Genomic DNA, 13,720 nt, shown 5'->3' with positions numbered 1-13,720 from the left:
TGGTACAGAAATAAGCTTCTATCATATTAAGCCATTGAGCATCAGAGTTCTTTCTGTAACAGCAGCTACCATTACACTACCTAAAATAGTAGCCTAGAATCTATAAACTATAAAGTAAGAAAGACAAGTAGTTCTAAGAAAGGAGAAGGGCTGGTTACTCAAGCATGAGAAATATATTTCCACGTATTTCTTTGATTGTGTAGGGCAGACTAAAAATGGTATTAAAAAAAAAATAAACTCTAGGGCCGGCCCCGTGGTGCAGTCGGGAGAGTGCGGCACTGGGAACGCAGCAGCGCTCCCGCCGTGGGTTCGGATCCTATATAGGGATGGCCGGTGCTGCGGCCGGTCACAAAAAAGACAAAATAATAATAATAATAAATAAATAGAATTAAAAAAAAAACTCTAGATTAAATGAAACTACCTTGATCCATTCTTAAATATCTATAGAAAATTGAATTTTCACTTATAGCTCTTTTAGAACTCATTTTTGTGTCATTTTCTATGATTAATGTATTAGAAGATTTTAGTGTTTTTAGTTTGGGACTGTTGAAAAAAATTTTTTGAACTGGAGCAAAAAGAAACTTTTTTTGATAAATTAAGAAGATGCATTAGAAATTATTTCTTTAACCCTAAATATGAACAGAATATTGTGACATTCAATACTTGTAGTTTCTCCTGCCAATAATAATCGGCCTACAATCCTGAAAATTAAATGTATGGGGATTATTATCTTTTACTAATATTTTAATATAGAACTATAAGCAAGTGCAGATTAATGTTATAGAAAGACAGAGATTTCTTACTGTTTTCTTGATATTTTAGTATTCTGCTAGGACTAAGTTACTATGCATAGGAAAGTTATACAGAAAATTTTGGAAAATAGACTGAGTCATGCAAGATTCAGTATTTTTTTCCACAAATGTCCTTCAAATAGAGGCAATTATCATACAAATATCTCCATCCAGGCCCTAATTTATCTAGTGCAGTATTTAGTATGTAATTGTTTTCTTCTACTTCTATGTTTCTAGGGATGTTCCATATTCAAAGATCGTAATATTAGGGCTCTTGACTTAGAGTTAAATCTATAATGTCCATTAATATCAAAATTAAAATAAAATTTTCTCATCCTCATTCGTGTACATCCTCCTTATATACAATTTATAATCTTGAAATTGTTACTCTTTGCTTTATTTAATTCATTTAAATTTTAAAATGTGATTTGCTTATTTCTCACATAGACTTTCAAACCAGGAGAAAATGTAACTAGCTTTCTGGTCTAACAGGATTTGTCTTCAGTTGTAAATTGGGAAATTGACATTTTGGTTTAAACATTAGATTCTACTTATTTAAGTTCTTTTGAGCCTGTTTCCAAGAGAGTGACCATGAGGACCCACTGATCAAATCCAGCTTCTGAATCTGCAGTGGGGCCAGACCTGGATTTCGATGGCATTCCAAGGCACTGGCACCCTGTGAGATTCTGCCTGGCTGAAATCTCAAACTCTTGCCTGCAGTCTGCAGTGTATAATCTTCTCATTTACAAAGATCACGACTGCAACTCTATTCCAAACCCAACCTAAGTTTGTCAGGAAGTTTCTGATTCATAGCTGCCATTGCACCTGGGCCCCCATAGAACTTCATGTGTTTTTTTTACATTTTTCCTCTTTTCCTTTTGCAAAGAGAAGTACACCATAGAAATAAAACAGAAAGATAATTTTAAAAAGAATGTCCTCTGAAGTCTAGCTCAGAGAGTGAATTTTACATTTGTTCTTAAATACATTGTTTTCTTCTATATGCTTTACTTGGAAGTGCTTCTTCTGAAGAAGAGTCTGAGGAGCCAGGGAAAATTCACGAGGGAATAAGGAAACTCTTCTCCAGTGAAATGGAAAGTTTGGCTTTTCCTCTCAGTTATTGTCCTGGAAGTTTCTAAATGATCTCCACATCTCTTCTTTTTCAGCTTTTCTCAGTGCGTTATTGGTAATCACTAAATATTTCCTATGAAGACTAATCCACATAAGTATTTCTGAGTATTGTCTTTCCCAAAATAAAACAGGACTGTCAGGATTGATTTAAATGATGTAGCAATCAAAATAATGAAAGGATGCCTTTTATTAATTTTGAGATAATTGCTCATATATGTAATTAGAGTAGAGTAAATTAGAATTTTATTAACCAATAGCACAATACAATTAGGAATCTCACCACCTGACAATTAAGCTCGATTTCACATTTGAGGGTAAAAGAAAGTGTGTGTGGTACGTTTGTCAAAGTGTTTCAACATCCTCTGCACTGGAAAAGCATCTTGTTCTACACAAAAATCAATCACATTGTATATTAATAAAATTAAATTAAATTTTAAAAAAACAGCTGGAAAATACAACCCATATGAAGGAGATAAAGCAGTTAATTGAAAATGACTAACAACTGACAAAGATGTTAAAATTAGCAGATAAGAACATTAGTTATAATCATATTCCACATGTTCAAAATAGAAGATATAAAAAAGACAAACTCCTAGAGATGAAAATTACAGCGTATGAGATGAAAAGTACACTGGACGGGATTAATGACAGATTAGACACTGCAAACCAAATGATTAGTGAATTCAAAGACACAGCAATAGGGACTGCACAAAAATGAAACAGAGAATAAATAATGTTTTTAAAAAAATTAACAGCACATGAGTGAGTTATACAACTACTCCAAAAAGCCTAATCTGTGAATAATTGAAGTATAAAAAAGAGGGTGTAAAAAGGAAAAATATTTGAAGAAATGATGGCTCAAATTTTTCCAAATTTGAGAAACTTTTGGGGGTGATAGATATGTTCATTATCTTGTTTGTGGTCATGGTGTCCCAGGTATATACATATGCCAAAACTTGTCAAACTGTACACCTTAAATATGTGCAGTGTATATGTCAATTATATCTCAATAAAACTGTTAAACAAACAAACAAAAAAAGCATCTTGTTCTTTATGCTTTCTGAGGCACTTTCACCCCAGCCTTCTGCTGACTTGCATTTTTATTCTTTACATATTGGCCTCCTAAATGTCATTATAAGTCAGCTCCTTGAGAGAAGGGAATTTTGGGGGGTATTTTTGTATTTCCCATATCACCTGGACATCGGAGCCATTGAATATGTATTTGCTATATTTACTTGAAAAGTCTTAAAAACAATTTGCTCATCAAATCTGTAGATGACTAGAAGAAACTAGGTGGAGTACCTAATAAGTTGAATGTCATAATCAGAATTGTAAAAACTTTCAAAAGGCTGAAAACCTTATAAAAAGAAATGTAAAATACCAAGACCTAAATTCAAAAATACAAAATACAAAAATTAAGGACATAATAGATGTGTGTAGCAACATATTACACATAACTAAAGAGAAAATTGGTGAATTGGAAGATATCTCAGAAGAAATCATCCAAAATGAAGCAGAGAGAGCAAAAGAATAGAAAATGCAGATGAGGCTAAGAGACAGAGAGGGTATATTAGAAAGTTGTACACATATACAATTGGTGCCCTACAAGGATAGCAGAGAGAGAACCAGGCAGAAACAATATTTAAACAGAAAGTGGTTGAGAATTTTCAGAAATAAAAGATACACAGATTCTAGAAGGATAGCATATTACAAGCAAGATATGAGAATAAATCCATACTTGGATAGTATAGTGATCCTGCACTACAAAAGTTCAAAGACAAGGAGAAAATCTTAAAAACAGCCTGAGAAAGTAGACAGATTACCATCAAAGAAGCAGAAATTACATTTTAAGATTAAATAAAATGCTTATAGTATGAGTCATTTTTTATGATTTGACACCTTAACCAAATTTTCAACTTACTTTGGAGCCTGATTGTGCTATACGAGATTTTGTTCTGAAGCTGGGATTCAGTATTTGTAGGTCTGTTAATCAAAAAAGGTAGATCCAATTTATTCTATGTAGCTCCAAGGGAGTGGACCAAATACCAATGTGTAGAAGGTCTAGAAAGGCATATCTCTACTTAATATAAGGAAGAGATATCTAATAATTTGAGCTGTTAAAATCTAGAATAAGTTGACTTATATAAGAAGTGAGTTCTCTATCATCAAAGAGTTTGGTTAAAAGGCAGATACATTCATTCATTTATCAAATATTTATTAAGCACCTACTATATATCAGGCATAGTTATAGATTCTGGTAATATATCAATGAACAAACAAACAAAAAGACAAAAATCTCCTCTATGTAGAGCTTATATCCCAGTGCAAGGAGACAGACAATAATTATGGTAAATAAGTAAATTATGCACTATGTTAGAAGATGACCAGTACTGAAGGGAAAAAATAGAAGAAGGTAAAGGTGATCAGGAGTAATGGGGGAGGGTTTGCAATTTAAGATATGATGGTCCCAATAGGTGTCACTAAGAGATATTATTGTGCCAAAGACCTTATGAAGGAAGGAGAGTGAGTTATGAAGATCTAAGCAGTTAAAAGGAACAGATTGGTGGGAGTTACTTCCACCTCTGTAATCTAGTCTTATCATATGTTTCAAAGTAAGTTTGGATTTTTAGCTGATGAAATTTTATTACTTATTATGAAATGGTACAAATCAGGGTGACTTCCTATACTGTGTTTGCAAATGAAAGCTGTTCATCCTCACTATAACTCTAGAAACTTTGCATTTGAAAAACATTTCTTTTAAAAATTCCAAATTTCAGAAAGAATGTCGTACCTTCTGTTGGTATCTCAGAATTTGGATATTACAGCAGATAATTAGTATGAACTTGTTAGAGAACTGGCCTGTCATCTTGGGAAAGAGATGTAAAGAATCTTCACAGAGCATTCAAAAGTAGAATCGTAGGTTCGCTCTTTAGAATCAGATTGCTTTTTGAAAAAAGAAAAGCCAACAAACATCGAGCTGCTTTGATTCAAAAAAATAATGCTTGCCTCTGATGTTAAATTCCGCAGTGCCAGCCATTTGAAGTATAGAGGGCATTGACATGTACACAATAAAAAGCCAAGAATATCTTCCCTATTAACTTGTAATCTTGTGTTGCAGGCACACAAAAAATCCCTTTGGACGATTGAACCCAACGAAGGCATGGTTCCCCCAGAAACTGATGTTCGACTGGCACTGATTGCCAACCTGAATGATGTGCTGACGTTCAACGACACAGTCATTTTGGACATAGAAAACAGCAACACCTATCAGATTCCTGTCCAGGCTTCAGGAATTGGTTCCACTATTGTTTCAGATAAGCCCTTTGCTCCAGAACTCAATTTGGGGGCACATTTTAGGTAGGGAAATATCATGGACCATTGTTTCTATATGTCACATATGTTGCATAAGCTGAGCGTTGCCTCTAGTTTAGAAAATCATTTTTAAGTAAATAGAACTAACTTTCTCAGTCCCTCTCCTTTCCCACCTTTACTTTCCCAGCTCCTGGTTGGTACATCAACCACAAGAAGACATTTCCTAGTCATAGCTTGGTTATATTCCCCAAGCTGTGTCCCTCTATGCTAGAGAAAGAGATGGTTTCTAGGAAGTACATTCTTCTCTCAAATTTACAGTGGCTTCTCTGTAGTGAATTTAGAGTTTCAACCATGAATTCTCTTCTTCTGTTCCAATACACTACAAATCCCTCTCCATGAATGCAGAAAATACAGATATAGATAGATCTTAGTGGTAATCTAAATAGAGTATACCTAGGAAGGTAAAAATTTATTGCAAATGTATCTTATCCAATATTGCAAAGCTAGTAGCTGTTTTTGGTGTTATGTCCTCTACTTGCCTCCACATCATAACACCAGCAACTGAGATGGTTGCAGTTGGCTTCACCTGATCACCCAAGAAAAGCTAGAGGGTCTAAATATTAAATAAAAAGCGGTACAGTATAGAAACCTCTGAGCAGAACAATCTAAATGTGGATATAAAAAAAGTATGAGGTTTGAATACTGAGGGTAGAGAATATGTGTGAGGATTTATTCCTGGTTCCTCAACAGAGTCATGCAGCTATCAGTAGTTGACTCTTGGGAGCCAGTTGCATTTGCACCTGTCTGTTGCAGTCCTGTAAACAGATCTCAGAAGGATGCTCCTTCTGCCTTCTAATCTAACAAGCCCTGAAACCATGTCAGACTCAGAGAAGATGTGATTGACAGTAATCAGTTGGGAGCCCTCCCCACAATCCCATTCATGCCTCCTTTTCTCTGTCCCATCTACAGATCATGGGACTTGACCGAAAATATCAGAAACCAATAGAGAATTAAGTAAGAAGCAAGTCAGATCATTGAATTGCATATGTCCTTAGACAAATATAAAATTATATATTTTTTGAGTCAACTAGATATAAAAATCTTTCTCTCTGCCTATTAGCCATAAGCTAGGGCAATTTGTCATTGCATACCAGTGCTTCTAATTTCAAATTTCTTTAAGTGCATGCAAATATAATTATAGAAAACAATATACTGCAAACCAGACCAATTACCTGTTTTCTTAATCTACAAATAGTATCAAATAGCCCCTAAAGGACATTCTGACACTTGTTTGGAATTGTAGGGTTAGCTAACGGTTTTCTATGAATATAAAAGCAAACTATCTTTTAGCTGCTTATTTCCCCTCTGTCTAACCCTATTATTTATTTATTTATTTGACATAAAATCATGATGCCAGCAATCTCCAGAAGAATGATCAAAAGCTGAAGTGGATAAACTACAGCTCACTGCCTGTTTCTGTAAATAAAGTTTTTATTGGCATGCAGCCACACCCATTCATTTACGTATTGTCTCTGACTGCTTTCATACTACAACAGAGTTGAGTACTTTTGACAGAGACCATGTGGCCCCAAAAGCCTAAAATATTTATTATTCTGCCCTTTCCAGGAAAAGCTTGCTGACATCTGGTCTAAAGGAATTCCTCTATGCCACCCCTTCTTGATTGCATATTTTTGGACAACTCTCTTAGATTTTCAGAGCTTCTATTTCTTTATCTATAAAATGGGAGTAAATATACTTATTATGACCAGGTTGCTGTGATGATTGAAAGATATACTGTGAATAAGTAACAGAGTTCCTGCCTAGTTTATAAACAGTATTTATTATTTCCCCCAAATGCCTAACGTTATCCATAAAGTTAAACTGCCAGGTAAAGATACTCCGGTGGGCATGCCCTGTGGATACATATTTAGATAGAAGTGGTTATACATGATAGCTGACAAGTATTCCTTCTGAGTATTTCTTTGATGCTTCAACTTATTAAATATGATGTCATTTCCTAAGGACGAACAGATGGGATGAAATCTCAAAGCCTAATAAAATTTAAAAAATAAAAAACAGTGCTGAGATGAGATTTTTCCCTGAAAAAAAAAATTTTTTTAAGGTAAGCCTATCAATCAGTAAAAAAAAAATCACATTTGAACCATCTCTAAGATCTTAAAAATCTCGATTTTTTAACAGGGCCAGGCAATCAGGAGGTCCTTAATAAGTACTTGTGGAATAGATGGATGGATGAAAGAATGAATGAAATAGCGACGTCTATAAAGCACATTAGTCTGAGAAAAATGACCAATCTAGATAGTGTTCTGGCCCATTGCAGTCCTTCCAACCTTTGTTAAGGCTTAGAGGTTATGTGCTGTTTCTCTTCAAAGTTCTCTTCAAATTGTGCCCACCATCAAGACGTTTCACTCAGTCAATAGAAATTAACTCAACACAATTTGAAATATGATTCCTCTCCAGTAGGTATTCTGATTTTCTTTCACTTCTCAGAACCATTTCTCATCAATTAGAGTGCTTTTCATGTGAACTGTGTCTGTGTGTCCTGCAGCAAATGTGACCTGCTGGGGATGACTGGGTATGTGAGTGGGCCACCTTCTCACAGCCCCTTATCTGGTGCTGGCAACTCTGGGGCCAAACCCAGCACCATGACTCCAAGTCTACTGGCCCCTTGAGTAGGTACTACCTTGTGTAGATACTAGTCCCATCACTGTGATGGTAGTTCCTCGTAGCATCTTGACTTAGTCTTCCTACAGTTTTTAAAAAAGTATGTCTATATTTCGTTGCTCACTTTTTAAATACCTCCACAGGAGTAAGTCCCAAGGATGTAGAGCTGAACAAAGCATCCCTAAGTTGAGTCCTTTCAACACCTGCCTCTTCTTTTCCAGCCTGGATACCTATTATTACCGCTTCAAGTTGACCAACAAGGGACGTCGGGTCCAAAAGCTGTTCTGGATGAATGACAGTTTCTGTCCCCAGGGCAAGCTGAACAAGAAGGGACAGGTTAAGAAGGGACATACTGATGGCCGACGCCAGTCCAAGAGCTCCCAGGATCCCAGGAACCCACAGAGCCCCGTGTTTCAGCTCCACCCCGTCAGGATGGAGCTGTACCCAGGCCAGACAATTGATGTGATACTCGAAGGCTATTCTGCTATTCCAAGAGTAAGAAGACAGCATATTTAGAAGCTATTTTTCTTCTAAATAAATCTTTGCTGTATCTGTTTCTTAGGCAAGTCCTTTGACAGTTATTTGAGAAAGGATGTTGTTTCTCTAGGATTGCATACAGCACCAAGTTACCATGGCAGCATCCATTGCTTTCAAGGTTCAGCTCTGCTCAGTTTTCTATTTGTTTCTATAGCTACCATGAACACAACCTTAAAGGACCATTTAAAGCAGGTTTTCATTCCCAGCGTCGACAGGAACCAGCCAGCAAGTCTCTCGTAAAGGAGCATCCAGTTTTCAGCCCAAGCAAATTCTCCTATTAACACTTAGCAGTATTAATTTAATATTCAAAAAGAGTGTTTTTATAGGCACTTTGGTCTGCCTCTTGCATCCAGGCATTGGGACATCCCTGGTATTTTCCTTCCCAGCCTGACTATGACAGAATCACATTTAAAAATGTAATTTTTTTTATGTATCAGTGAAAGAGCCACATTTATCTTCAGCAACTCTGATTTTCTGCTCTTATCTACATTATCACCATACATTCTACTTAAAACATTTAAGCAGATCCGAACCTTGTGTCTGTTTATTCCTATTCCCTCATGGAGTTTGGAAACCATGAAAAATCTAAAAGACTTTTGAAGTCACCTAAAAGTCTCTCCCACCCCATAAATGCAGTCTTTGTGAATGAGAAATGATGCTTGCTTAAGCTCCTCCTTGTGTCACCAAATTAGGAGGTGATACTGAATTTACTCCTCATGAAATAGGAAGCAGTAAGAAATGTGTCTCCCAGTTGATACAATGGGAAAGCTGATTCATTGCTTAGCTTCTCTAGGATCACAGATTCCACGTTATTTCATTTGCATTATTTCCTTACAGAGTATTTTCAGGTAAAACACATTTTCAGTGCAAAAAAAAAGTTCTCTCTCATTATGAAGTATGTAATGTGCTCCTTTTCTCTGTTATTCAGGGGATGAGCCAACTTTTATTGAGTACGTACCATGTGGCAAGCACTGTGCTAGACACTCAAGACGCAATGATAACAGAACACGGCCCTTTATCTCAAGACACTGATAACCTGTGGGAGGAGCACATTTGCAATGTGGTTATCAAGACTGGGTCGTATTTCTAAAGGCATTAAATCTGAGCTGCTGGGGAGCTTAATTCAGTTTAAGCTTTAAAGTTTCTCTGAATGTTCTTCCAAAATGTGCTACATAGTTGAGAAGGGATTCAAATTCATTCACATCCCAAACCTGAGCATTCTTCAATACAAGCTATTCATGATATAAATTCACTTTTGGTCCTGTCTACATTATAAAAATCTGGGCTTCTTGGCTCCAAAGAAATATTAGTTTCTAATAAAATCTAATACATGATTTTTAAATATTTAGTATGAAAAGCAAAATTTTTCCAACCACAGTTTTCAACTAGTTTGATAAGAAATTATATAACTACCATTGAACTATAAGCCCCATGAAGGATTTTAACTGCCTTGTCATCACTGTTTCATACGCCCAGCCCCCAACACAGCATCTGATGCGTAACAGACCATATATGTTCATGTATATCTGAATGTAAATTGATTGTGTCCTGAGGGGGCAGTCAGAAATGAACATAGAATCCATCGAAGCCATATTTAATCAACTGAATGTAATTGTGTGACAGAGAGCAACCCCTGAAATACACTGTGTGCTCTTCCCCCATGTCCCCAGACAGGGAGTTGGGAATCAGCTTGCTTTCAGTGGGTTATTAAGTTTTCTGGGTTATGGTTGTTCTAGAAATGCCGGTGTGTCTCGTCTGCAGGTAGTCAGTGAAAAGCTGGTGTGCCACGCCATCATCGGGGCCCAGAAGGGGAAGAGCTTGGTGATGGCTGTGAACATTGTCTGTGAGTTCACAGCACCTCTTATCCAGCTCTCCACTAAGGAGCTCGTATACCGACTGGAGAAGGTCAGTGGGACTGTCCTTGGGGGGACCTGAGAGCTCCGACTGGGGTTCAGCATTTCATACTTTCACTTCGGAAGCTAAATTAATAGGAATCCTGTAACACCCATTACCCAGCCAGTGTCTTTAAAGCTTCAGAGGCCAGTACACATTCAACTAAAAGTTCTTAATCTACATCTATGATCCTTTGAAATGTAAATTGCTATGGAAATTATACTTCCATCATTCCTGATGTATAAGACCAAAGTGCAGTTATCCCAGTATACTGAAAATGCATTTTAGTTGATCATCTTATAAACATAACAGTAAAGAAAGGGTTGGAATAGAATTATCAATAATTATAATGGGCCGGCCCCATGGCGCACTCGGGAGAGTGCAGCGCTTGGGAGCGCAGCAGCGCTTTCGCTGCGGGTTCGGATCCTATATAGGAATGGCCGGTGCACTCACTGGCTGAGCACGGTGCGGGCAACACCAAGCCAAGGGTTGCGATCCCCTTACTGGTCACGAAAAGGACAAAAAAAAAAAAAAGAATAATTATAATAATCCACAAGAAGAGCTACCACTTATCAATTAATATGTGCTGGGCATTGAGCCATGTTTATTATATACATTTTTCCAGTTCCTGCACAACAACCCTATACAGTATGTTCTGTTATCATTCCCATGATGCACATGAGGAAACTGAGATACAAGTTAAGCTGTAGAGATCATCTAACACCGCTGGAGGATAAGCAACTTAAAATACTTGATTCACTGTCTCTAATTCATATGGCTATATATGTCCATGCCTTTGTATGTCCATGACTTTATATGGCCATTAAGGGTAGGAAATAAGTGGGACAGACCAGGGACAGAGGAGAGATAGGAATGACTGATGCTTAGGGAAGGAGATGGGAATAGTGACAAGTTAGGGGTATCACCCTAGGACCTTGACCTACTCCTAGGCAGGTTTCCATCCTAGAATTATTTACCATTCAAAACAGATATGTATAGAATGTCTGTTCTGAGTCAGGTACTGTGCTGGTTCTGAAAATCCAGTGAACCATACAGACAGTATCAAAGCTAAGAGAGCAGTTGAGCTTACAGACTGTAAAAGAATTATTAAAATTTAATTGTTTAAATTAACGATTATAAACAGTGCTGGAAGAAGAGACATAAGGTGCTGTGAGAGCATATATCAGGAGACATGGCCTCATTTGTACATGTGGTCACAGACAGCTTCCTGGAGAAAGCACCTCAAGTTGACCCTTGAAATAAAAATAGGAGTTCGTCTGGTAACAAGGGAAGGGAAAGAAATGTAGGCAGAGGGAAGAGCTCATAGGAAGGGCCTGAGTTAGGGAGAGGTTTGGCGAGATGAAGAACTGAAAGACCACCTGGGACAGAGAATAGCAAGAGGTCTGTCTGGAGAAGTGGCAGGGGCCAGATGGGTGTGGCATGCCTGGGAGCTGTGTTCTAGGCTTCAGATGGCCAAGGGAGGGCTTTAGGGAGGGGAGCGACATGGTCAGATTTATTCGTTAAAACAGTCATGCTGGCTGCCGAGTGGGATATTTGTTAAGGCCTGTCATGTGCCTATCACTGTGTCAGGTGCTAGGGTGAGAATAGTCTCTCCCCGATGAATCTCATCACAGCCTCCTGGGAAGACCAAGCCTTAAGTAAGCCATTGTCCCATAGCGTGATCTATTCTGTCATACAAAAGTCTCGGTGTGGCAGTGCCTAACCAGTCATGGGGGAACCAACTGAGGTTCCTTTCATTTCCTGGAGGTTTTCAGGAGAATGTTCAAAGCAATTTGTTCTGGTCATGGATTCCATCACATTTTGTTCATTAAAAAACACATCTGTTGAGCACCTCCGTGGGTGAGGTGCTCTGCTAGGAGATGATTAAGGGAGCTTAAAGTCAGTCTAGTAGGAGAGGCAAGATGTACAAGTATAATTCAAATCAACAAATAATGTTCGAGCACCTACATTGTACTAGGCACCTACAGTATATTAGGCACCTACAATGCATGGGGCAGAAAAGACGTGGCAAGGACCCTGGCTTAACAGACTAGTGGGGGTGGTGGACAATGAGAAAGTAGGATAAGGGTTTCGGTTACAGGAAGCTTAACTAACAAGCTAAACACATATCTAACAAGCTCCATGAGACATGTAAAAATAAAATTCTACAAGAGTCTGCTACAGTTACTAAGCTTTCAGTGCTGTTTTAAATTCTTTCTTGTTAAGTAATCAGGAAAAATATTTACTGGCAACAGCTGCACTAAATTTGATGGTATATTTTCTCTGAATACAGCTTTTTTTTAAAATTTAATTTTATTTTGTCAATATACAATGTGGTTGATTATTGTGGCCAATTACTGAAACCTCCCTCCCTCCTCCCTACCCCCTCCCTCCCAACAATGTCCTTTCTGTTTGTCCTATCAATTTCAAGGAATTGTAATTGTTGTGTCTTCTTCCCTCCCCCTGCCCCAGTTTATTTGTGTATTTATTTATTTATTTATTTCTACCTCTCATAAATAAGTGAGAACATGTGATATTTCTCTTTCTGTGCCTGATTTGTTTCACTTAATATAATTCTCTCTAGGTCCATCCATGTTGTTGCAAATGGCAGTATTTCATTTGTTTTTATAGCTGAGTAGTATTCCATTGTGTAGATATACCACATTTTCCGTATCCACTCATCTGATGATGGACATTTGAGCTGGTTCCAACTCTTAGCTATTGTAAAGAGTGCTGCGATGAACATTGGGGAACAGGTATACCTTTGACTTGATGATTTCCATTCCTCTGGGTATATTCCCAGCAGTGGAATAGCTGGGTCATATGGTAGATCTATCTGCAGTTGTTTGAGGAACCTCCATACAATTTTCCATAGAGGCTGCACCATTTTGCAGTACCACCAACAGTGTATGAGAGTTCCTTTTTCTCCACAACCTCGCCAGCATTTATCATTCACAGTCTTTTGGATATTAGCCACCATAACTGGGGTGAGATGGTATCTCAGTGTGGTTTTGATTTGCATTTCCCGAATGCTGAGTGATTTTTGAACATTTTTTCATGTGTGTGTTGGCCATTCGTATATCTTCCTTAGAGAAATGCCTACTTAGCTCTTTTGCCCATTTTTTTAATTGGGTTACTTGTTTTTTTGTTGTAAAGTTGTTTCAGTTCATTGTATATTCTGGATATTAATCCTTTGTCAGATGTATACTTTGCAAATATTTTCTCCCACTCTGTTGGTTGTCTTTTAACTCTGTTAATTGTTTCTTTTGCTGTGCAGAAGCTTTTTAGTTTGATATAATCCCATTTGTTTATTTTTCCTTTGGTTGCCCATGCTTTTGGGGTCATAGTCATGAAGTCTGTGTCCAGTCCTACTTCCT

The 13,720-nt window shown here is 37.5% G+C and overlaps 1 protein-coding gene across 1 annotated transcript in view; it reads left to right on the top strand.

Annotated features, from left to right (window-relative positions):
* Positions 1 to 13,720, top strand: part of HYDIN (HYDIN axonemal central pair apparatus protein) — a 364,550-nt gene that overhangs the window by 143,318 nt on the left and 207,512 nt on the right. Inside the window, exons 18-20 of the mRNA XM_063112309.1 lie at positions 5,038 to 5,276; positions 8,135 to 8,408; positions 10,212 to 10,355. Of these exons, the coding sequence (XP_062968379.1) occupies positions 5,038 to 5,276; positions 8,135 to 8,408; positions 10,212 to 10,355 (657 nt within the window). The remainder of the gene's footprint in view (positions 1 to 5,037; positions 5,277 to 8,134; positions 8,409 to 10,211; positions 10,356 to 13,720) is intronic.

This window comes from Cynocephalus volans, chromosome 10 (assembly GCF_027409185.1).
Source record: "Cynocephalus volans isolate mCynVol1 chromosome 10, mCynVol1.pri, whole genome shotgun sequence".
Classification (NCBI taxonomy): Eukaryota; Metazoa; Chordata; class Mammalia; order Dermoptera; family Cynocephalidae; genus Cynocephalus; species Cynocephalus volans.
Note: the sequence above shows the minus strand (reverse complement) of the source record. Positions and strands in the feature narration are given on the sequence as shown.